Consider the following 24055-nt stretch of genomic DNA (forward strand, 5'->3'; position numbering starts at 1 on the left):
AACTATAGGTTATTCAGAGGTAAAACTTTGCTCATGTGAATCTATTATGTTCATAATGACATGAATATATTTGTACTATTTTTTATAGCTCAAATACCAAAGAATGCTTGAGCGATTAGAGAAGGAGAACAAAGAATTAAGAAAATTGGTACTGCAAAGAGACGACAAGGGAATTCATCAGAGGAAATTAAAGGTATTTATGTGTTACAAAACCACATAGAAATACAATTATGCCATGTTTTCCATGATGCTATTCTAAATTGCATTTGCAATTAATATATGAGCTTGTAGCATTTGTTTTAAGATACCTCTGTTAATTTTTTGAGTCATCAAGGCTTTTATACATCCTTTATTTTTTAATTGTATAACTTTTGGAAGCAGCTTCAATTGAAAACACAGAGGGGTTACCATGTCCAACTAAATAACTTACCTAAATGGTTGGGAAATGCAGATTGGTTTTATTGTGTAGTTTCACTGTATTCTTGAATAGTGTTGCTTCCAACTCTTCTTGTGCACACAGTCTGATACCTTTGTGCTTTGTCATGTGTCTTAGTGAGTTTTGTAGGAGCAAGTTAACGGGTCAGGGAACATCATTTAATGACTGTATGAATCCAGGGAGACTGGCTTTTGGTTTTGCCTGCCAACATCCTCAGCATTCTAAAAACAGGTGTATTCTGCTTCTCTGTGTCACTTGTTAACCAATATGGATCTTGCTCTTTCCTCTGGGAACTGAAACATGAGTTCTTATTTCTATAGAATGAGATTAGATAACTCTGTATCCTTGTTAATGCTTATTGCTCATGGAACTAAAGATGTAAGTCTAGATATTTGATGGAAGAAATTTAGTTTAGCTTAACTTGAAAACTGCGAAGTTTGCATTTGGTTGTTCTCTTAGGCTGTAGAGGAGAACTCTCATTTTCCTCCTTCAGCAAGATGCTAGAGTATTGTCATCCACAGGAGTCAAGGAGTGACTTGGTATTGTATTTCACAGGACAAAGATCTGTGCTGTAGTATAGACAGCTGTAGTTTCAAACCATCAGGAGAGAATAAAAACATTTTTACAATAATTTACAGATGAAGTAGTCTGAAACCAGTCTTTGTTCTCTTAATTGTCTGTGTTTTGTTTCTGTACTTTTATTTTGTAGAAGTCTTTGATTGATATGTATTCTGAAGTACTTGACATCCTGTCTGATTATGATGCCAGTTACAACACTCAAGATCACCTACCTCGAGTAAGTAGATAACAAATTCAATGGCTTTTATTAAACTACCAGTTTTATAATTTAATAGAGTATTTAATTATATTCCAGAATAATAGTGCAAGGCTATTTTCTTGTAGCTCCAGCTTTTTGCTTAAGACATGTCCTCCATTTTAAAAGCAATAAGATAATTTTAAGAATCATCAATTTAACCTGGTTAAGTCTGTTTTGGCTCACAGATAAAACCCTGTCTAGATTCAGATATGGCTGCTGTGCTTAGCTTTTCATTTGAAATGGTTTCAGTCCGTGCACCCTATCCTCCTCAGCTTTGTAAAATGGTGGTTGTTTCCCAGTATGTGTAATTGGAGCTGTGCAGGTAAGGTGCCCTGTTGATCTCCCCACAGCAGTGCTGCTGTTGGTGAGGGATTTGGGAAGGGGTTAGCCTGACTGCTGGTGTAGGAGAGAGCCAGGAATGCTTCCTGCTTGCACAACCACCTGTAGCACTGGTAGCTTCTATAGGAAGCTGCTAAGATGGCGAAATTCAGAATTCAGCTCTCTCCAGGCAGAATAAGCATCTACCACATGAGTATTGTTTTGCCTGCTGAAAGGATTTTGTACAAGAAGAGAAGAGCTGCCTGCCCCGAGAGAGCAAGCCCTCCCTCTCTTCAGTAGGTGCCCTGGCAGGGTGCTTTGTGGTCTATGCTGTCTCAAGCACAAGTCAATTTTTTTACTTGACTACAACTTAGTATTTCTTCAAAGATTACACCTTTAAACGAATGCCTTTATTATCAAGCAGAACACAGCTGGTGTTGATCCACCAGCTTTTGTCTACACTGCCAAAATGTCTTGCTGAAAGCCAATGGCTGTTTGAACTTTCACTTAAGGTGGTGGTGGTTGGAGATCAAAGTGCAGGAAAAACCAGCGTGTTGGAAATGATCGCCCAGGCCCGCATATTCCCTCGAGGGTCTGGGGAGATGATGACACGTTCCCCTGTTAAGGTAAGAAACATCATCATCTCTGAATCAGCATTTACTCTATTGTTCTTCCTCCAATTATGACATTCATTGAAGTATACATGGACATATGTTTATAAAATGGCCTCTAAGCAAGGGAGTTGTTTCAGCCAACACCTCTGCAGATCTAGATATGATCCGTGTGTACTGTCTGAGCAGTATTATTTGTACCTGCTATTAAGTAATTCTGTGCTAAATAAGCACTACATATAATTGTATTTCTACTGAGGGAAGTGCACATTTGCCATGTACTTCTCGTGTTTCTCTGTGTTAGATTTGCTATACTTTCTCATTAAAGCTTTTAACATTTAGGTAACCCTTAGTGAAGGTCCCCACCATGTGGCTTTATTCAAAGACAGCTCTCGGGAGTTCGATCTGACCAAAGAGGAGGATGTAAGTATAATAAAGTGACTGGAAGTTAATGAGACTTTCAATAATTCTCTGAATAATTTTATGTCTCTGTGATCTCTAAGCCCCCTTTTTAATTAAAATGAAACGTGTTTAGTGGGGCAAGGCATTGTATTAGTTATTAAGTTATCTCTTAATGTGGTTTTTGGCTGGCACTGAAGTGGATAAAATGTAGCATTCTTCTTGTGCCAAGATATGGAGTATGAAGGGATCTGCAAGTAACCTGTCATTTAGTGCCCTCTCCATTTACCAGGCTTAGTAAACATACATTTGAGATAATACTTACAAACTTTAATCCCTAAGTAAACATGTTTTTCTGTGTAGGTAATTTTTCTTCTATCATGGTTATAAAGAGTTTTGTGTTTGATACTTTGCTTTTCTTATAACAGCTTGCAGCTTTGAGAAATGAAATAGAAATCAGAATGAGAAACAGTGTGAAAGAAGGGTGCACTGTTAGCACTGAGGTAAGACTTGTCAAATATTTAATGGCAAATATCTGTACATATATATCTTTTGTAAGTAATCTTCAGGTGGGAGACTGTGGTGAGTCCAGTTTGTGTATACTTAATATTTTGCACCATATGAAGTGTATTTGGACTATTAAAATCAGTTCTGTATCACAATTACTTGCATTTAAGGTTTTACTTCGTATTTAAAATTACAGGTTGTTGGTGATTAAAGCATATGTGTGTAAATATGTGTTCATATAGTTTTATATATGTCTGTTTGCGTATGTAACTACATGCAAAGTAGCTGTGTGTATAAACCTCTAATTCCAGTTTTATTTCACAGACCATCTCCTTAAGTGTGAAAGGTCCTGGTTTGCAGCGAATGGTATTGGTTGATTTGCCTGGAGTCATTAGTGTAAGTATGCAATAGTTTTTAAAAAAATTTTAAAAAATAACACGTAAGTGAGGTGGTGTTATTGGTGAGAACATTAGCTGTTGGGGTTTTTTTTAACATCCTTTTGTATTTTTTTTTCTTTAAATATTTATCTCCATATGCATGTTAAAGACTGTGACATCAGGTATGGCGCCAGATACGAAGGAAACTATCTTTAGCATCAGCAAGGCCTACATGCAGAATCCTAATGCCATCATCCTCTGTATTCAAGGTAGTAAGACTGTAAATCTTTATCCATTTATATTTTTAATCATGGTTCTTTTGTTACTCTGGGGTCTGTTCTGATAGTATTATTTTTCCTTTTATGATAATTTGTGTAGTGTGCAGAACAGCATGATGTAGAATGTCTGTTTTTTAAATTAAGGCAATCTGTGCAAAATCTATGATAAAAAGCAACTTTTTGATAAGAATTTTTTAGCATTAAAGAAAAATGGTGATAATAAAATTCCAGTTTTCTGCAAAAGTGTTTTTGGAGGTGGCATGCAATAGCATTGAACATAATGTTGAATATTTTGAGCAAGCTGCTACTTGTTCAAAACTTACAGAACTACAACAAACTAGTTTGTTACAACTCCGGGAACAAAGCAGTTTTTCTACTGTGTGTATCCAAAAATGGAACATAAGTCTAATTTTACTGGATTTAATTTGTAACATGAAACTTAGTTGCTGGCTACTGTGTCTTGAGTACTGTGTGTTAGATTACATAGTCCCTAAAATAAACTTTGTATTTATTTTAGATGGGTCAGTGGATGCAGAACGCAGTATTGTCACAGATTTAGTCAGCCAAATGGATCCCCAAGGAAAAAGGACAATTTTTGTGTTGACTAAGGTTGATCTTGCAGAGAAAAATGTGGCTAGCCCAAACAGGGTGAGTTGAAACTGTTTTTCTCACGTTGTGCTGGCTGAAGTCACACATGGTAAAAGACTTGAGGTCCTGTCAGAGATATTGGACCTCACCTGACTGTTCTAGATGGTTTGAGTGCTTATTTCTGTATTCAGTATGATTATTCTTTTTAGTGGTTGTTGTTTTAATCTCTCTCAGGCATTGATTTTGGTGATCAGCTATGTGAATTCAGTCTCAGCTTGCTATAATACTGATTCCTTTCATCAAGGTGACCTGAGCAAGTTCCATTTCCCAAACAGTCTTAAGGATGTTCTGGGATAGGCATTTTTGTTGTGTGTTGTGTTCTGCTGTGTTATGCCTTATTTGATTTATGTCTTTATTTTTGTTTGTTTGGGTTTTTTTTTTTGTTTTCGATCTCAATAGAACTCACAGTCCCATACCAAACTACTTCCTGCAGTAGGCTATGCATAGGTGCAAGTAGATCTGACCTTAAAAGTATGCTGAAGGAAACAATGTTTCTGTACAAAGTTAATCATGTTTTTTTTAATCCTTTATTTTCACAGATCCAGCAAATCATTGAAGGCAAACTCTTCCCAATGAAAGCTTTGGGTTATTTTGCAGTTGTTACTGGAAAAGGTAAAGAGAGCTCTAGCTCTGTTTATTTTGTCCTTGCTAGCCCAGAAGGCTGTCTAAATGGAACTGTTGCAGCACTCTTTTCTTTCTGCAGGAAACAGCAGTGAAAGCATTGAATCTATTAAAGAATATGAAGAGGAGTTCTTTCAAAATTCAAAGCTGTTAAAGTATGTTGCTATTTTTTTGTTGTTTTTACTAAAAGAAACCTGTGTAGGTAAATGCTAGCATCAGTTTTGCTTGTTGAATTTACAAGGATTGCAGCATGGAAACACGAACTGAGATATAATCTGCTTAAATTAAGTATCATGTTGAGGTGACCAAGTTCTCCTGGTTTCCTAATGCTTGCTGTAAGTCAGACAGGCATCTTCAGGCAACAGTTGATTCCACTGCAGTTCTGGGCCACTCTTCCAATGTTTGTGTGTATCTTCATTGGCTCTACAAGAACTAAGTTTCAGCCTATGTCTAAGCATGTTATGCAGCTGAGAGGAGTGAATCCAGCCCAAAAATCAGTTTTAGTGCATCTAAACATCAGTTGTCTTGATGTGACAATGTTGTATTCAAAGAGTTACTTTGTGTGTTCTGAGGGAAGTTCACTGAATAGAGTTTGGTTTCACAGGCTGGTATTTCTCAGGAAAGTACAGTACATGATCTTTGGGACTGTAGTACCTGCACTGCAACCTCTAAAATAAAATCTTATTTAGGGTGGGGTTTTTTGTTTGTGAATTTTGCTTTGGGGCTTTTTCCCCTTGCTTTGGTGATCATCCACACTGAATATTTTGGAGGAGGAGACTGGAATTTGGGTTAGGTACACAGTTACATGTTAGTTTCTGCCCTAAGAAGCAAAGCTTTATTCTAGAGAGGAGAAAATGGGGGCCAGAAATGATGGGTATGCAGAGAATTTCCTCTGACTGTCTTTCCTTACAGGACAAGTATGTTGAAAGCACATCAGGTAACAACCAAGAACTTAAGTCTTGCTGTGTCAGACTGCTTTTGGAAAATGGTGAGAGAGTCTGTGGAGCAGCAAGCAGATGCTTTTAAAGGTAAACATGTTTTCAAAAAGCAAGAGAAAGCAACTCGCTGTTAAACAGTTATTTCTTCCATGTGCATATAATACTGTTTTGCCAGCATGGTTGGGCAATTGTGTTTCATACTTTTTATATGGTGCTATTTTAATGCATGAATTTTGCAGTATCTCATCACAGACAGAAAAATTCTGCTCATTTGCAGACATGCTTAAAGTGCTTGGAGGGTTCATCATAAGCAAGATTTGTGGCAATTTTAAGACCTGCTAAACTTAATGTAGTCATGAAGTGCATATAGACAATTAAAAAAATAATGCCCTGTTTCTGAATTTTGCAGCCACACGTTTCAATCTTGAGACAGAATGGAAGAACAATTACCCCCGGTTGCGAGAGCTTGACAGGGTAAATAATACTACTGCTTTCATTGGTCTGCTACAAAGGGTTGATGACTGTGAAATAAAATTTATGCCATTTAGTCTCATTTGTAAAGGCTTCTTAAAGTCACATGAAGTACTGACATTTTAAAATGTGAGAACAGTGTGAATTATTGTAGGAGATGGAAATAATGAGTTCTGTTTCTTCAAAACTGTAATACTTCAACACTTAAGTCCTTCACTCTTCTCGTATACAGTTATCTGACCTAACTTGCCTCCAGGAACAGGTCAGTGTTTCTTTGTGATCATGATAAAACTGGCAAAGAGAAGTTACATTCCCTGGTCTTTCAGACAGACAGAGTAACAAAACAATTAGGATCTCATTTTCTAATTCTTTTGTAGAGATCCTGAATATTGAAATGCCATGCCTGGACAGAGGCATGCAAGAGATGGGGGGAAGATGTATGGTAAACCAGGGTAGCTGATGATAGGCAGACACATTGTTCAGAACATGACCAGGAGGTATCATTTGAGGCTTAAAGGCCTTAGGAAAAAGTTTTGGATTTTTTTACCTTTTGTATGGAAATATGATCAAAGTATACTTAATATTATTATTTCCTTTTGCACAGAATGAACTGTTTGAAAAAGCAAAGAATGAGATTCTTGATGAAGTCATAAGTTTGACTCAGGTCACACCAAAGCACTGGTATGGTATTTCTTTCTTTTTTTCCATAATTAACTAGGAAAAGATTGCCTTTAAAACAGAGTTCTAGTAAACAAAATTCTCAAATATAAGTAAAAACTTTTTCTTGGACAATGTACTGTATTCCTGTGATCTGTGGTCTTGTTTTCTGTTTTTAAAAAATTGAATGCACACCTATTAGTGACTTGTGTATTGGAAACCACCACATGTGTTACAACTTCCATTTCAGGGAGGAAATGCTTGAGAAAACTTTATGGGAAAGGGTATCTACTCATGTGATTGAGAACATATACCTGCCAGCAGCACAGACTACAAACTCAGGGACGTTTAACACCACTGTGGACATCAAACTGAAACAGTGGACTGACAAGCAACTGCCTAATAAAGCAGTAGAGGTGAGAATTTAGTTATGTAAATTTAAAAAAATAAATCTTAATTGAAATTTAAAATGAAAGTGTAACTCTAGAGAAGCAAGTTGAATGCCTGACTGCAGTTCTTTTAACCAGCGTACATGTTAGAAAAGGCTGGCAAGATCTCAATGTTCAGAAGCAAACAGAACAGAAATACTGTATTTTGCTCTTCTGGTGAATTTTGCTCATTAAAGAAGAAAAACAACCTATTTTTGTGAAGTTAACAAATGCTTCAAGTAGGCATATTCACATTGAATAGGTTTATGCAAGTCCAACAGAATTCCTCTTGCTGCAACACAGTGAAGCAAAGTTCAGTGTTGCTTTTATTAGTAATGGATAAGGCAGCAAAGGAAAAGTAGGTGATTTATGCTTGCATGGTTTTTTTGAAAGTCTCCAGATTTGCATACTTGCAAGAATTGTAATAAATGTTCCTTTAGCAGCTAGTGCATGTGTAATGGTCCATTTCAGGACAAATTGTTTGCTAATTTTCCAGGTGGCATGGGAGACTTTGCAAGAAGAATTTTCCCGTTTCATGACAGAAAAAAAAGGAAAAGAGCATGATGATATCTTTGATAAACTGAAACAAGCTGTCAAAGAAGAAACTATTAAACGACATAAATGGAATGAGAGAGCAGAGGATAGCCTGGTATAATGTAGTGGATTTTTTGTCTTGAAATGTTTTTATTATAGTTGAATAACTGGTATATTTGCATTATTTTGCTGTAATCATAAAGTTATTGTAATTGTGTCCATCTCACCTTTTCTATATAATGTTTTAATTCAGCATTTCTGAATTCATTTCATTATTGTCTTTTATTAGTTATTGCCCTAAATAGCATCTAATAAAACTGTTTTGGTTGGTTCAGAGAAGTCCTCCAGAACTCACTGGCTGCACAAGGACAGCCTGGTGAGAATTGTTCAGTGTCAGCTTATTTGTTCTGTTCGGTATAGCCACATAACATAATTTCATTACCATCTTTATAGATTCTGTAATCCAGAGGGATTTCATCTGTTCTGCTTTATTTTTTACATTATTTATGCTAGGCTGTAGAAAAGAGCCAGAAGCACACAAAAATAATTTTGGCAGTGCTTTGAAAGGTGCTTCTTGAATATGTCATGTGTGCCCAATATATCTGTTTTAGCAGACATTAAAAAATAAAGAGAATGCTAGAAATGTTTTTTGACTAAATCCTGAATAAATTATTTACTGCATGCTAAAGTGACATTCTCTGTTGCAGCGGGTGATCCAGCACAATGCTTTAGAAGATCGGTCAATATCTGATAAACAGCAGTGGGATGCAGCCATTCATTTCATGGAAGAGACGCTCCAAAGTCGGCTCAAAGACAGTGAGTTGTGTCATGTATTCCACTCCTGCTTTGAATCTTGGTCAGTCTGGATCTAGTTCACTTCACTGAAGTGCAGCCCTTGTATCAGCCCAACTGACACTGTGGTGACTGAGGTCATACTGATACTGATAGAAATATTTAGCAAAATACAGCCTCAAAAGCTTTTGTGCTCTTGCAAAGAGGCAACTGAAGGATAAGCAGTATAGACCTATAGAGTCAAAAAATGGTACAAATGCACAGGTAGGAGAACAGGATAAATTCAGGAATAATAGTTGGTCTGTTTATGGTTTCTAGTATGATCAATTTTGATGCAAATTGCAGCAAGGTAAGATTTAAATATATTTTAAGTGCCAGATTTAGAACCAGGAGGGCGGTCTCAGTAGAGAGATGTTGGGGTTTTTATGTATTTCTTGAAGTATCTACTCTTTGGCAGTAATTTTTAAATTTTAGTGAAATACATCAACTGTTGCTTGAAGTAAAAGATACGTGACTTGATTCAGTGTGGTGTAATTTATGGTGAAATAAAATGTTCATTCTTGTTCATGTACTTAATTTTAAAAGTATAAATTTGTCTGGTTGTGTATATTTTGTTTGATAGTTAATATCACACCTCCTTTTTCAGCTGAATCTGTTATTGAAGATATGGTGGGTCCAGACTGGAAAAAAAGATGGTTGTACTGGGTAGGCCGCACCAAAGAACAGGTAAAAGGAAAAAATTATAAAGAACTTACAGTTCACTACCTTTAGAAAACTTTTATTATTCAATAAATTTTCAAAACTACCAATTCTCTTTACATTTTTAGATGACTACAAAAAAAAAATCACTTGTCACTGTTTTAAATACTACAGAGAATTTAATATACTTTTTCCATACTGTAGCTACAGAGTGACTTGTAAACTGTTTTCCATTTTTCAGCTGAATTACATCTTTGCTATTATGCAATTGACCTGTGTATTAAAGTTCTTGCAGTAGACAGAAATCAATGAAAACAGCTGGTAACTGATCTCTTCTGTGCTTTCCATGCCTGCCTTTTAAGCAGGAGTCAAATACGGTTTCCTATCATGCTTTGTTTGGATTTAATTAGTATGTGATAAGGTTATCACTAGCATTGTAATCACAGTTGTATCTTCTGATTGGCCATATTCATTGTAACATCTCTCATTTGCACATAGCTTTTGGAAATGGCTTTTGAATTTTAATAGCACGTTTTGTTCGATGCCCAGAGGTGATGGGCTTTTTATATTACTTTTTCTAGATGTTTCTTAAACTGATTCATACTTCAAAGAAGTAATCAGAGTTTAAAAGGATAGAGTAGGAAGTAATTGTTTCAGAGAAAGGGGTTTTACAGTCAACTGTATGCAGCCAGGTATTGGGAGCCAAGGTAGTGACTTCAACCTGCATTAATTTACTTTTATGAAGAGCAATTTAAAGGTATGAATCTGTGGAGCATTCCTGCCAGCTAATAGGCAAAAATTACAGTTCTCATCAGTGTCACAAGCGGTATGTGAATGTGAACCCTGCTAGCAGATATTCATAGAGGGGAAAGGGGGCTAACCCCCTGATTTTTTTTTTCACCCTTCTATTCTTGTTCTGCATTTCTTTGTGTAATAAAAAGGAAAAAAAATAAATTGACAGTGAATTATCCATTAAAAATACTATATTTAATGTGTATTTGCACAAATTCCTTTTGAAGTAACTTAAAAGTGATAGTTAATAATGTCAGAGGTTTTTTCTGCCCTGGCTTATTAAGCAAATAGAATGTTTATTGAGGAGGTGCTGATGATCTCTGGGTCTAATAATAAATTCCAACTAATCATTCCTATCCTAGAATATTCGTAATGAAACAAAAAATGAACTTGAGAAATTAATCAAGTGCAATGAAGATCATCCAGCTTATCTGGCAAATGATGAAGTGACGACTGTCAGAAAGAATCTGGAAGCGAGAGGAGTAGCAGTGGATCCATGTCTGGTGAGATGCAGAATTGTAACAAGACACATGGAAGCCCCCTGTGAACACTTGAATGTTCTTTCTAGATATCATATGAGAGACTCCCTCTGAATCCTGAGTTTGTAATCCAGATGTTTCCAAACGAATCACTAAATGACTGCTTGCACGCAATTCACACACTTCTGTTGGCTGTCAGACAAAGGCAGTACAGCACTTTGGAATCTGTCCGTTTAGACTGGAACCAGAATCTGCTGAGCAGATTTTCTTGCCTGTATTATAACAAAACTTGTTTGAAATTATTGTTTAGAGGTAATCAAGGCCTTTGTGAGCAAGATACAGTAAAAACATACTGTTCATCCTTAAGCTTTCAGTGTGGTTGTATGTGGAGTTTGAAGTTCATTGGAACACTGAAAAGAGAGAAATTTTTTTTAAATACTAGGAAAAACGCAGGTTTTTTTAGAGTGTCTAAAGAGGTTGTATTGTACATATGGAAAATGACATATCTCATTGCACTGAAAGGCCCTAAAGGGTAATTAGACTTCTTACCTAATTAAATGTAAGATTTTAAATAATTCAGATATTAGTAAGTAATAGATGTAGATTTCCTTTAGCAGTGATTTATTTTCTGCAGTAACTTTGGCTACTTTTTTAACATTAATACATGCACTTGTTCTCGGTAGAAAATTATTTAAATATCTGCTGTTCCTTTTCTATACAGCACTTACCATTTTTTTAAAGGTTGTAGTAGTGATCCGCATCTTCTGCACCAGGAGGCTGAGTGCAAATTGAGTTTTCTTTCTTGCTAAGCAACTGATTTTCTTAATTATGTTTTATGGGGTTTCCAGAGAGGCATCTTGATACACGTATCTAATTTTGAAGAATTGAAACATAATAAGCCTAATCAAGAAAAGTCATAAATGTTTGTTTACGTAAGACCCATTAAATATTTCTCTAAGCTTTAATCTGGTTTAATTGGTAAATTAGTGGGTACAACTCAAAAATGTGTTTTCAGTGTTAATGTAAAGATCATTCTGTAGTATATAATTTAAACGTGTTTTGGCTGCAGACAGTACTTTTAAGCATTCAGTTATGTGCATGGAAGAGTAGGTTTTTAAATTGACAGTCATGTGTAGTGTTTGCCAAGTTTAACTAACACATTAATCATATGCCAGTTGCAGACAAATTGCTGAGAAATATTTAAACATATGTTACGTGATAGCAATAGTGGAATTTGGAGTTATGTTTTAAAATTAAATATAATCATTAATCTAAGCACGATAGTGAGCATATGTATTTATTTCTTTATTTAGTCAAATTCAAATACTCTTTTCCTAGATTAAAGACACATGGCACCAAATTTATAGAAGATACTTCTTGAAGTGTGCTTTGAACCACTGCAATCTGTGTCGAAGAGGCTTTTATTATTATCAGAGGCATTTTGTGGACTCAGAGGTAAATTGAAGAACAGATGTTGTTCATCTACACTGGTGTTTTGCCTTAATATTTCTATTTCAGTTTAAAAAAAATCTAAAAATACTTCAAAGTAGCATGATCACATAGCTCATGATCTCAGATACGTTTTACATGAGGCTTGTAATGGATAAAATGCCATCCTGGTGGTAATTATGTAAAATGACCACTGGGGATCAGCCGTGACCTAAACATCTGTTTCTAATCGATGTGTATTGAAAGTGCCCAGTTAAAAGCAGTAGTGTACAGCTATTGATAAGTTGTTGCTATCCATGTCTCCCGCTTTCCCATTGATAATTATTTACTTCACTGATATAAAAAAATTCAGAAAACGTCCTTATGGATTTGTAGGAGAAGTATGATCAGTAAGTGTGCAGAGTTAATGCTTAGACCCATGTGTGGTCAATGGGAAAAAACATAAACAGCTATGGAGTTTCCAAACAGGTCTTTATAAATTACTTTCTAGTTTTGCAAACATAAGCTTATGCAACCAATGACAGTATGCATCAATTCACACAAAGAATATACTGTTTTCTTACAGTTGTATTTTAAATCTAAGAAAAATTACTGGAAAGGTAGAGCTCCTCACTTTGTTTTTTTTTTTAAATGAGCCATGAAACCAGAAATCCCTGTTACTTCAAAAATACTTTTGCCTGTAAAAGATAAGGGAGAATGTGATCAGTGTGGAGAGCTGCCTCTTCATGACACTTAAACTCCTATTCATATTGCTGTCCTTTTTAAGGTGTCCTGGTATGAACTTAGTGCTCCCTCCTGCCGTCCTTGCAGGTGTAGAAACTGTCTCTTCTGTTGTTAACAAATACAGCCCTTGGCCCAGTCCTGTCTACAGAAACGTTTGTCAGGCAGGGAGGCACTGCCTGGAGCTTGGCTATTGTCTCTCAATGTGTTTGCTATGAACAGCAGTGGTGTTGCAGTGAGCATTAGGTTACACTCACCAGCCTACGTAAAGTGTGTGCAGATTGGTTTCCCATGATACAACTCTTTCTGTTGAAAATAGCAGATGTGAAGGTGATACAGTGCATTAAATAAGGCTGATGTGGTTCTTGTGAAGTATTTTTGATGTGTTTCCTTGTTACTTACACCAGTAATTCTATAGCGGTTTTGTGCAAGATCTGTGTATATTTAGATGAGGTTACAGTTGCTGCTAAAAGTGTCAAGAGATTCTTTTGTGTGTGTGTGTGTGTGTGTGTGTGTGTGTGTGTGTGTGTTTTCCCTGGACATCAGAGTTCTGACATCACAAGTTCTGTTGTTCCAGCTCGAATGTAATGACATTGTCCTCTTCTGGAGAATACAGCGAATGCTGGCAATTACAGCAAATACACTGAGGCAGCAGCTCACTAACACTGAAGGTAAGGCCCACAGTCAGTTTGAAACAACAAATTATCTCTTTCTAAAAAAGTCATCTGATAATAAATTTTGCTGAGAGAGAAAAAACACCCTTTGAAATTTAAAATCTTTCTCGAAGAATTTCCTATCTTAATGGCCTGAAGTAGGGGCTTCTGTGTTCAGAAGTTTGCCTTTTCTCCTATCAGATTAATAAGTTTGCTAACATACAATGTGTCTCCAACAGACCTTCCCAAAATTTTGTGCTTAGGTCACTGGAGGTGCAAAAAGTGTTGCCACTCACTCTTTTTGGTTGCTTTGTTGTTTTGCTTTTTTACAGTAAGGCGCTTGGAGAAGAATGTAAAGGAAGTGCTTGAAGATTTTGCTGAGGACAATGAAAAAAAGGTGATGCTCCTAACTGGCAAGAGAGTCCAGCTTGCAGAGGATCTCAGTAAGTACCCACTTTACAGTGTCTTAGAATGAGCTTGAAATGAAGCAAATACTCATCACCGTCCTTGAGAATATTCAGTGTGATATTGATTGTTCATGTGTTGGCATTTATTTAATCATGTGGAATTTTTCTTAAATATGGCCTGAACATACTGACTCAAAGGTGGACTTGGGTAGTATAGTGTGACAAAACAATATAATTTACATGAGATGTGATTTCACTGATGTAAATATACAGCACCAGTATATTGACAAAATACAGTTAAAGCATTGTAATCTTTTAAAGGGAGATTCCCCTTCCAGAGGGATTGCAGTAGTTTAATGCTTTGGGTCACTCAAAAAGTGCTAAGGGGTTTTCTGGTTTAATATAGTAAGATTTTAAGCAGTGAAAGTTTTTAAGGTGACAATGCAGGCTGGAATTGTTTCCAGTTGTCACCTGCACATCCAGTAGGGTTTAGTCTGACCTTTAGCTGTGGGCCTTGTCTTGGGTGCATATAGGTGTATTTTTGGCAGCATTCTGCTGTTCTGTGAGACTTCTACTTCTCAGCCTCAGGAATGAGCTCCCATTTCAAAGCAGTGCCGGCTGAGGTCATTATTTTGTAAACTAAGAGTAAACGTGTAGGAGCAGCCTGTGTGTGTTCATAACCTGAGGTGTCAGTGCATTGGTATAAATGCTTCAAGTGTGTAGTTTGCATTTCATAAATTACTGTGTAGCACAAACATGTCATTGCACTGTATTTCTTTAGATTCAGGAGGTCACAAATCCCACACACATTATTCTAAGGAAGTAGTTGTTACTCAGTACAAAATAATGTATGATGACATGTTCTGCTTTATTGTACCAGTGGGAAGATTTTAAAACTACCATTGCTTAGCTGTGTACTCAGATCAGCTGTTTTCTTTTTGTGTGCTTTTATTGCTAAGTGGCAGTAATTTTTTTGGGAATATGACAGGAAAAGGGTTTTTTTTGCCTTTCCCTTTGTGAATAGAATGCTTTTCTATGGTGCAGAAGTTTTTTTTATACCCCTGAGACAGATTTTGATAGCGTAGATCATTGAACTCTCAGATGGCTATACAAATAATTTCCTTCTTATAGTACTTAGTGAAGTTCAGGACTCTGCTAAAGGAAGAAGAATCCTGACTCCTGCGACATACATTCATAGAAGTATTGATATTTTAATTAGGAAGGGAAGTGATCTCCTGAATCCTGAAGCCCAGTCTCTCTATTCCATGCAGCTGTGTTTATATAACCCAGCTGATTCAAATATCTTGAGCTCCATCTTCAAATCAGTTACTTGTTGGGGCTCACTATTGACACTAAAAACATGTTCCAGGATGTCACTCTTCTGGTGGTTACAAATAGTCTTTTAACTTCCAGTCTAAATTTGTAAATATGGTGCCGGGATTCACTTCCTGATTAGAAACTTTACTTGCAAATGTAAATTATTTATATACCTGAGGTTGGAATGCCTCTTGTTGCTGATCATATGGGAACACTGTCTCACTGCTGTTACATTAGTCTTTTAATGCTGAAGTACTGAAAGTGTTTTATTGTTTAATCAGGAGATTGGTCTATGGCTGTTACTAATATGAGTGACCCAGTCTCATGATGAGAGCTCACCCAGGACTCAAAACTTAATTAAGCAGGTTTTGTTGTCTATGTTCTACAGCCTTGAATGCTATTTCAATCCTGTGTAAGAATATTGCTTAAGGACATTCATGCCCTGAATCTTGCTGCTTCTCAGTGCCCATGTCTCAAATTTTATTCTAGGTATTTTAAAGAGGGTAAACAGATCTTTAAAACAAATTACTAATTTTATAATGTACTGAAGGTTGCTTTTTCTTCAAAAACACGGTTTAAATGTAATGTAAATATATTCCTTTAATGTAGGTATTACCATGATACTTGTACCAGTGAACAGTTACTAAGTTTATGGAAAAAAAGAAGCCTTAGGTTTAGAGTCCTTTTGGAAGAAAGGATCATGAGGTGCAAAAAGGGACAGAGGAGAGTATGGATAGCTGAATTTGGAAAAGTGACTTTAAAAATGTCCTAAAATGCAGTCCATCTATAAGAATGGTTGTGCTGGAAGATACACCTGTGTTTGATGTATCCCAGTGTCCTGACCCTGCCAATGAGCAGGCGTGGGAATAGCAGAAGCATGCAGTAGTACTTGCCTGCTATGCTCTGTGGTTCCAAGATTTCCTAATCCTGAGGTAATATCTTTGTGATTAATAGGCATTCATGGGGGTTTTTTTCCTCCTGTGAATTTCTCTAATTGCTTTTTGAACTCATGTAAACTTTGGCATTTGCAACATCCTGTGGCAATTAGTTCCAGAGTTCAACTACACATTGTGAGAAAAAGTACTTCCTTTTGTTTGTTTCTGAACCACCTGCCAGTTTCATTTGGTTCGCCTTAGTTCTTGCACTGTGAAAAACATTCAGTAGGCTTTTTCTATTCTTTTTTTTTTTGCCATTCATGACTTCATAGATGTGTATGCTACCTGCACTTGATGTTCTTTTTTCTGACTTGAAAAGTTCTTGTAGTGTAGTTGCTCATTGCATGGGTGCTGTTCCTAGTTTCAATCAGCCTTGCCACTCTTTTCCTCTTTCTTAGTTCTACTAAACCCTTTTTGAGGTGAAAGAGCAGACCCTGCACAAAATATATCCGTGCAGTCTTTTTCCTCTTTTGCCTGTTACTTAGCAGTGAGCTGATGCTGCAGTGGTCTATCAGCTACAACTCCCAAGTTTTTGTGTGAGAAGTAACAGCCATGACATTTTCCTTTCCTCATCATATTTTTAAACTGTAGGTACAGTTGAGATACGTTTATTGTTTTTTTATTATGAGGATGCAGAAACAAGATAATTTGCTGTCTTTTTCTTATGTGTCCGACTGGGTACTTCAGGCTTATTTAGCCATTGGTAGGAACTTGTTTTAATGCAGTGGTTCACAACCTCCTTTAACAATTCTGGGAGATTATTTTTGTTGAAGTTCTTCACCAAAGTTGCCTGCCATTTGAGAAACATAGCCCTGACTTGGGTAGCTTCAGCAGCAGCAAGAAGAATTACATTTACTTTCCAGTTGGCACCTGCATCTTCATTGTGCTTATTGCTGAAGGGTAAAATACTTTAAAGTTTATATCCACACAACTTAGTATTTGCTTAGCTACGTCAGTGTCTTAAATATGCTGTGTTCCATAAGAGGTGAAGTGGGATAGAAGGAGCTAAAAGTACAATGGTAAACATTAATATTTTTTATAAATAAATTCATAGAAAAGCCTCTTGGCAGGACTGCCCTATTTGTATTGCAGGCTTTAAGGCACTGCTTCAGGGTGGAGGGAAAATCTGCTAATGGTGGCAAGGCAGTCCCTTCAAATTCCTGCAGCTTTATTACACACAGGTGTGTGCAGCTCTACACAAATATTTTCCACCTGCTCTCTTTTTTTAATATTAACTACTTTTTTTTCTACAGTACCTTTGAAAATAAATGAATCGATATATTATGCTTTAATTTTATCAGTGATCTTTTAGAGTATTTGCAAGTTCATAGTATTTTCCTGTATTTGTGTTTAACTTCCCAAAGGGACTGACTCTGAACATTCATGCAGACTGCCTCTGAAGTTACTGAAGATTTTAAATGTTAAATGTATTTTATAACAAGGGCTTGGTTGGTTATTTATGAAAGACAATTATTTGAAGTCACACCTTCCCTAGAACTGTATCTTTTTAGCTATGTTTTTCAGTATTGGACAAATATCTGGGAAAAAAAATAATGGGTGAAAGAATTCAGTTTCAACATAAATAACATATTTTCTGCTTGGTTTATTTTTAACACAAATGCCAGACTAGTAATTTCATCAGAAATATGCTGTAGTTCAAACTGATAGCATGTGAATAAATCTTACCTTTCTGTAGACTACTTTTTAAGATGCTAATTGTTTAAAAAGCTGAGTTCCCAGCAGAAGGCTTCCTATCCCTCCCTAATGGTTTCCAGCATTTCTCTCTGCTGGGTTGCTCTGTGTCTCCAAGGGGCTGTGCGGTTAGTGCGCCCCGGCAGTTGCAGTACCGGCGCCGAGCGCGCGGTGGCGCTGAGCGGCCGCACCGCTCCTACAGGGGCTCCCCTCCCGCCTCTGGAGTAAGAAACACTTGCCTGTCCTTATACCTCTTGTTGCCCACTCCCCCTCGGGTTTTTTCTGGTTTTTATTTAATTTTCATGTAATTTATGAGGACTGTAAAGGATGATCATTTTTTTTTCTCAGCTGTATGTTTATGGTTAGCATGGAAAATAGTAGTTTAGTAAGCTTTGTTATGAAAAAATTGTTAGGAACTGAATCCTTTAATCATTTCTGAAAGGAATTGGATATGCCAGTGTCTTGTCCTAAAGCTAGGATCCATCTCTCCGTGTTGCAGTAGCATTTAAAGCATGCTGGTGCTTTAAAGATGGTGCACATAGATGTTGAATACCTCGGGTGAATCCAGGCTTCAGGCAGTTAGCAGGAACTTTGCCATTCACTTCACCAGAGTTGAAATCTCACAGACCCAAAAGAAATGCATATATCCTATCTTCATTTATATCTTCTCCTTTTACTCCTTTTTGGACAGCAAAACTATAAATGTTGCAAAGCCACAGCATAAGCAAAACATAATACATACAAAGCATCTTTCCGAGGTCAGCATACTATTCATCCAATATCCTGTGTCCTCACAAGTTGGAAAAAAACCCCAGAACTTCACCAAATTATAAGTAAAACCATGTGCATGGGAGAGTCATTGGCAGGAGGTGGGAATGCCTGTGGAAGCTTGATCCTGAAATTGCTAGGTATGAATGTGAATGGATCAGCCTCCAAGTTCATTTGTCAGTAATGTTGACACCTGTACAGGTGTCGTGGGCTAGCTGAGACTTCGTTCTGCACAAAAGCTTTTTGAAACAGTGGAGGAGTAAGCCCTCACATGAAGAAAAGACAGCTTAGGGCCATTTGTTTCAATTCTGTCATACATTTGTAAGCTATGAAATGTAATAGTTTGCAGAACTTAATTATTTTCTTGTAAAGACTAAAATATATAAAAACTAAACAAACCAGAGTTACAGTAAAATACTTTCAAGTTTTATATCTAAAGTCATTGCTTTGAAGTCACAGCATTAAATTTTAATTTACTTTTTCTCTTGTTGAAAGTAAGCCATTTGCTAACTTGGACCATGAGTGATTTAATATCATATAGGCATATAATAAACTTGCCATTTTAATGGAGTTAGAAAGCTAAGGTTGGCACTTCCATATGCAAGTTGCTGACTCAGGACCTGGAGTTCCTGTGATTTGGCTAAGCTGAGTGGGTTCTGTTGTGTCTGTTCTATGTAACAAACTGGTTTTAATCCAAGTGAGTCCCCTTCTTTGTTATGCATTTATGCAAAGTTGGTGATAAAGCCTGTGAAAAGTACTTTGCATATAATTACTTGCTCTGTAGTTACATTTTTTCTTTCATTGCTGTTAGCTGCAGAACAGAAATGTTGTGTGAAAGTAATCCTATATTGTGGTCATTACTGTAGCCTAATTAAATTTCAGTTCTTGTGATGACTGCCAATCGTTTTTTGATTTGACCTCTATCCTTCATGACATTGTTGATTACATGTGCTCCTTAAAATCAGGCTTTGACTTGGCTTTCTAAAGCCTTTGCTTCCATTTGCTTTTCTGTTATGAGCTTTAACTTTTTTTAAAAGGTCACAGTGTTTCATAGGGGCAAAGCTCAGCTGTAGGGGGAAAGATCTCTCAAATACGCAGTTCATAGGTAATTTTTCACTAGAAACTAGAGGGAGACAAAACAACTCAAAAGGCAGTGGTTAGTAGTCCTTAAATCAAAACCAGTGATTTACAGGTTTTCAGTGTTTACAAGATCTAGAAAAAATACATTTTCAAGATATTTTAAGGTAGTGCCCAGATGTCACCCTTGCTGCCCAAAGATACAGGAAAGAGGAAAGCATCTTAGGAAATGCAAATGGAGGAGTAATTTTAATAGAATCCAAAGAATTAGGGTTGTTTTGTGCTCTTATTTCTCCCACAGTGCCTAAATATTGGAGTTTTAGAAGCTACTTAAGTAAAAATTAGGTTACTCCATAATTGTGAGACAGTTCCAGAGGTGTCAGTAGTCTTGCTTTCATCTCATTCTCCTTTCCCCTGCTCATAGCAATGAGGAGCACTCACTCATCTCACCCTGAGCAGGCAGAATATTACACCAAGAGATGATGTGGCCTTCTACCCAGATAGAAGCACAGCAGCCATTTCCCTCTGGGAATCACCAAACAGATCTCCAACTTCTGCTAAGCATGTGCAGGGTAGCTGCTATCTTCACAGTCCCCTGCCAGCAGCTTTCCCGAGAGCACTAATGTGGCCTGTGTCTTATCAGAGGCTGCTTGTCATTCAGAGCACATTCATTTCTGCCCAAATCTCAATCAGTCACAAAGTTTCTTAATGAGTTCAAGCTTGTCGTGGTGTCACTAGTGTGCTGGTGGCAGCATGACTCCTGTGGTCCCTCTGAGCTCTGTAGAGGTCCTGGTGCTCCATGACAGGAAGCTGGGGCTTAGTGTGCTTGGAATCAGTCTGTATGTGAAAGTCAGACTGTCTTCGATTTCCCCTAATTTTGATCCAAAGCAATATTTCACAATAGATTTGCAAACTTCCTGCTAGAATACAAATTAACTATTTTTGCAAGTCTACCATGTTTTTAATTCCATGTAAATAATTTACAAGAAATAAACCCAAGTAAGCACACTTGGATGTGAAAGACACTGGTTAAATGTTCCAGTTTTTTTTTTCCCCTTGAGTTTTGGGGCAACAGCATGAAACTAATGAATTAAAACCAGAAGAATGTGTAGGACGGTCTGTGTGTCAAAGTGCAGATAAGGTAGTTCCTGCTTTGTGTCATGGCAGAAAGTGCTTTAGAAATCTGCATCTTCTCAGAGAGGGAAGTAATCCTCAGGGGAGAGCATACATCACTTGTAGACATCCTGTGATGGAGTGATGGTTTACTTAACTTAAGAATCCCAGATGACCAAAGCCTGTCTGCTGTGATTTCTTAGTTATTGATGAAGAGTTAGGCACTGATGTCCAGGTCCTAAAACGGATCCTTACAAAGTTCACCACATTTGTCACTGACTAAAAGAAGCCTATCACTTAAAGTTGACATTGAAAAATAGTGATAAACTGCTACATGAATAATGACATATTTAATGTCTATTAATCTTACCCTAGACCCATGTCTCTTGTACTTGAGGGTCATTGTGGTGTTGTCTGCTGAACTTATTTTTTTCCTAAAATTTTCTGAATGATGCAAGGATCAAAACATCTAACTGGATGCTATTTTCTCTTTAGTACTGGTTGCTTCTGTGGGTATTTACTAATCAAAATTTAAGTACTTACTACAGAGAGATTTACTTATGATGGAGAGATTTACTATTGATATAAATTACAGGCTTGTAAATGGACCAATATATGCTTTTGTTCTAAAGTAGTATGGAGCTGTGGAATGTAACATTCCATTTCCAAAAGCAGGAGAAGTCAGGGTAGTGTATGTTGCCCATTGTCAGTTGTAGTAGACTCCACTTTCCCCATAGGAATCATAGTAAAGAAAAAATAATAGAACCATTTGTTTTTTCTTCAGGATATGGTGGCTTGCATTTCTGACTATTAAAAATTAAGTTATTATGATCATCTAAAAATTAATCTAATCACTATTTCATTTTCTGCCATATTCTGGAGAGACTTTAACTTAAATAGTCCTGATAGCATATTACTTTATTATCTAACTACAGAGTATGCTTTCTTTTGGGTGGAGAAACAACATATATCAGCTATTTTTTACGTGAAAGTATTCTTACAGTTTTATAGCCTTAAGGTTACAGTAGTCTTTACATAAGTATTTTGTCTTTATAGCTGTGTATGTCCTTTCTGCATAAGAAAAAGTTAATCTTTTGTTACATCACTGGATGAATCACTGGGTAGTATTTCTGGTTTGCCTCTGTGCTTTTCACAATTTCCACCCAAAGTAATGAGCATCTCACCACATTCTGATTCATTCTAGTTTTGAGGTTCAGTCTTTCTGTATCCATAAATATAATTCAAGGTATTAGATTGTTTTATAAGGTTGCCTTGTCATTCTGCTAAGCTCCTTCCAGCTGTCTAGTAAGCAACACAGCTAAATTCTGTTGAAAGACTTGAGTTATTAGAACAGTTTTAATTAAAATGTCTAAGGGGCAGATGACTGAAAGATGCCCAAGTTCTACCTTGATATTGCTGACATTGTGACTCTCATAAACGTGCAACTTAGTACAGGTAATAATCATTGGTACATTAGGCTAATCTCAATGACAGTGTAGAAATAGTTTGTGACCTCACATCACAGTTTGGTAATATTTAGTGTCCTTTCTGTAGCCAAGCAGGACCGATGTGTAATAGCTCATGGAAACATCTCTTGTATAAAGTTAGTAGTCTACATAATTGTCAGTTTTGCTTCAGCCCCATAGCTCAGATCTGAAATGCTCTGTCAGAGACAGAAGCATTTCATGCTTACCTGCCTGAGGTGCCCTGGGGACTGCTCTAAGAAGCACAGCCAGCTTCTGTTCCGTTCCACCGAGCAGGGGGAAATATGTGGCTAAAACTGTTTTGTTAAACTGCTGAGGTCTTGCTTGTGAATCTGGAGCAGCTATAGCTCAAGACACTGATTAGTAATCTACTATTCAATAGCACAATACAAAATTCCCCTTTCTGGAGCTAAAGATCATTATTAGTAATGCTAAAATATTGTTCCAGTGCTCGGTAGCTTGCAAAAACAACTGAAGTGTTTTCAAACAAGCTGTCTTGTGCTGCCACTTGGTCACCTTTAGTGTGAAATAAAGGTAATATTGTTTCATGCAGGCAGCTGGCAGTTTTGCTCAAGTATGCTATGAACGGATTAATAATTAATATGATATTAATACTTGCAACAAAGTTACTTCATTGATGGCAGCTGTTACTTGGGGTGGTTTTGTGTCTAAAATGAATTCTTAATTTTACTATATTTCTGCATCAGGCTAAATATATAATTTGGAGGTGATCTCCTGTTTTAGAGGTGGATTTGCCTACAGCAGGGAAAAGAAAAATATGTGTTTGTAGGAAACAGGCTCCTTGATGTTTTCTCCTGTTATAGCCATGCAAAAGGAGATCAAACTGGATGCAAATTCAAATCTCATGACGGATTGCAACACATACAAGAACCATAGCATTAAAGGAAAGCTACTACGATACAGCATCAATTGGCATCTTCATTCAGTCTAACTACTGTTAACTGGTGACCATGCCAGCTATGTTCTGCAAGCTTGCATTTTAAAGGCTGTGTATTCTTAATGATTCATGGATTTGCTATATGAACTATTATAAATTCTATTTAAACTTTTCAGGATTCTGCAGTGCTTTTATTACACTAATGAGCTAATTGTTTAAGAATCATTCACATGATTCATCCTCCTGCTCAGCCTTTTTTTAAAAAAAACTTCTAGCTGCTGAAACTCTCTTGACAAACAATATTTATAGCAGTTTGACAGCAGGATGAAGAACAGCGTTTGTCTTTGTAACAGCTTAAAGAAAAGGCCTTTCCAGCACCCAGCCATGCAGTTACAATCTTGACCTCTTTCTTTTGCTGGGAACATACATACAGCATACAAGCAGCACCTCCCATGTGTTTTCTTGACCCTTTGACTGTCCATTCACTTCCCATCTGTTTTGCAGCCTTAAAGGAACAGAGGGGGCCCTCTACTTATAAATCTGTCTTTGCAGCTGACAAATGATATTCTGTCTCTTTAAGGGCAGCCTGGGTGGTTTTGCCTTTTTTTTTCCTTAGCCCCTTAAAACTTTAGCTTTCCTCTCAGCCTTATCCAGAGGAAAATATGGTATGTGAACAAGAGGAAACTGGCAAAAAATGTGATAGGTAGTTTCAAAGGATTTTCTGAAATTCATCAGGACAT

At 36.8% G+C, this 24055-nt stretch overlaps 1 protein-coding gene across 4 annotated transcripts in view; it reads left to right on the top strand.

The window, feature by feature from the left end:
* OPA1 (OPA1 mitochondrial dynamin like GTPase) overlaps window positions 1–24055 on the top strand; it is a 49098-nt gene that overhangs the window by 17065 nt on the left and 7978 nt on the right. For all 4 annotated transcript variants that reach the window (XM_085069422.1, XM_085069424.1, XM_085069423.1 and 1 more), the window contains 21 exons: window positions 89–193; window positions 1146–1232; window positions 2084–2197; window positions 2525–2605; window positions 3010–3084; window positions 3413–3484; window positions 3635–3734; window positions 4261–4391; window positions 4931–5003; window positions 5095–5167; window positions 5925–6040; window positions 6360–6424; window positions 7026–7102; window positions 7329–7494; window positions 8003–8155; window positions 8748–8856; window positions 9479–9558; window positions 10686–10826; window positions 12141–12257; window positions 13549–13642; window positions 13957–14067. In XM_085069422.1, the coding sequence (XP_084925548.1) occupies window positions 89–193; window positions 1146–1232; window positions 2084–2197; window positions 2525–2605; window positions 3010–3084; window positions 3413–3484; window positions 3635–3734; window positions 4261–4391; window positions 4931–5003; window positions 5095–5167; window positions 5925–6040; window positions 6360–6424; window positions 7026–7102; window positions 7329–7494; window positions 8003–8155; window positions 8748–8856; window positions 9479–9558; window positions 10686–10826; window positions 12141–12257; window positions 13549–13642; window positions 13957–14067 (2140 nt within the window). The remainder of the gene's footprint in view (window positions 1–88; window positions 194–1145; window positions 1233–2083; window positions 2198–2524; window positions 2606–3009; window positions 3085–3412; window positions 3485–3634; window positions 3735–4260; window positions 4392–4930; window positions 5004–5094; window positions 5168–5924; window positions 6041–6359; window positions 6425–7025; window positions 7103–7328; window positions 7495–8002; window positions 8156–8747; window positions 8857–9478; window positions 9559–10685; window positions 10827–12140; window positions 12258–13548; window positions 13643–13956; window positions 14068–24055) is intronic.

This window comes from Lichenostomus cassidix, chromosome 9 (assembly GCF_008360975.1).
Source record: "Lichenostomus cassidix isolate B80296 chromosome 9, HeHo_3.0, whole genome shotgun sequence".
In the NCBI taxonomy this organism is placed as follows: domain Eukaryota; kingdom Metazoa; phylum Chordata; class Aves; order Passeriformes; family Meliphagidae; genus Lichenostomus; species Lichenostomus cassidix.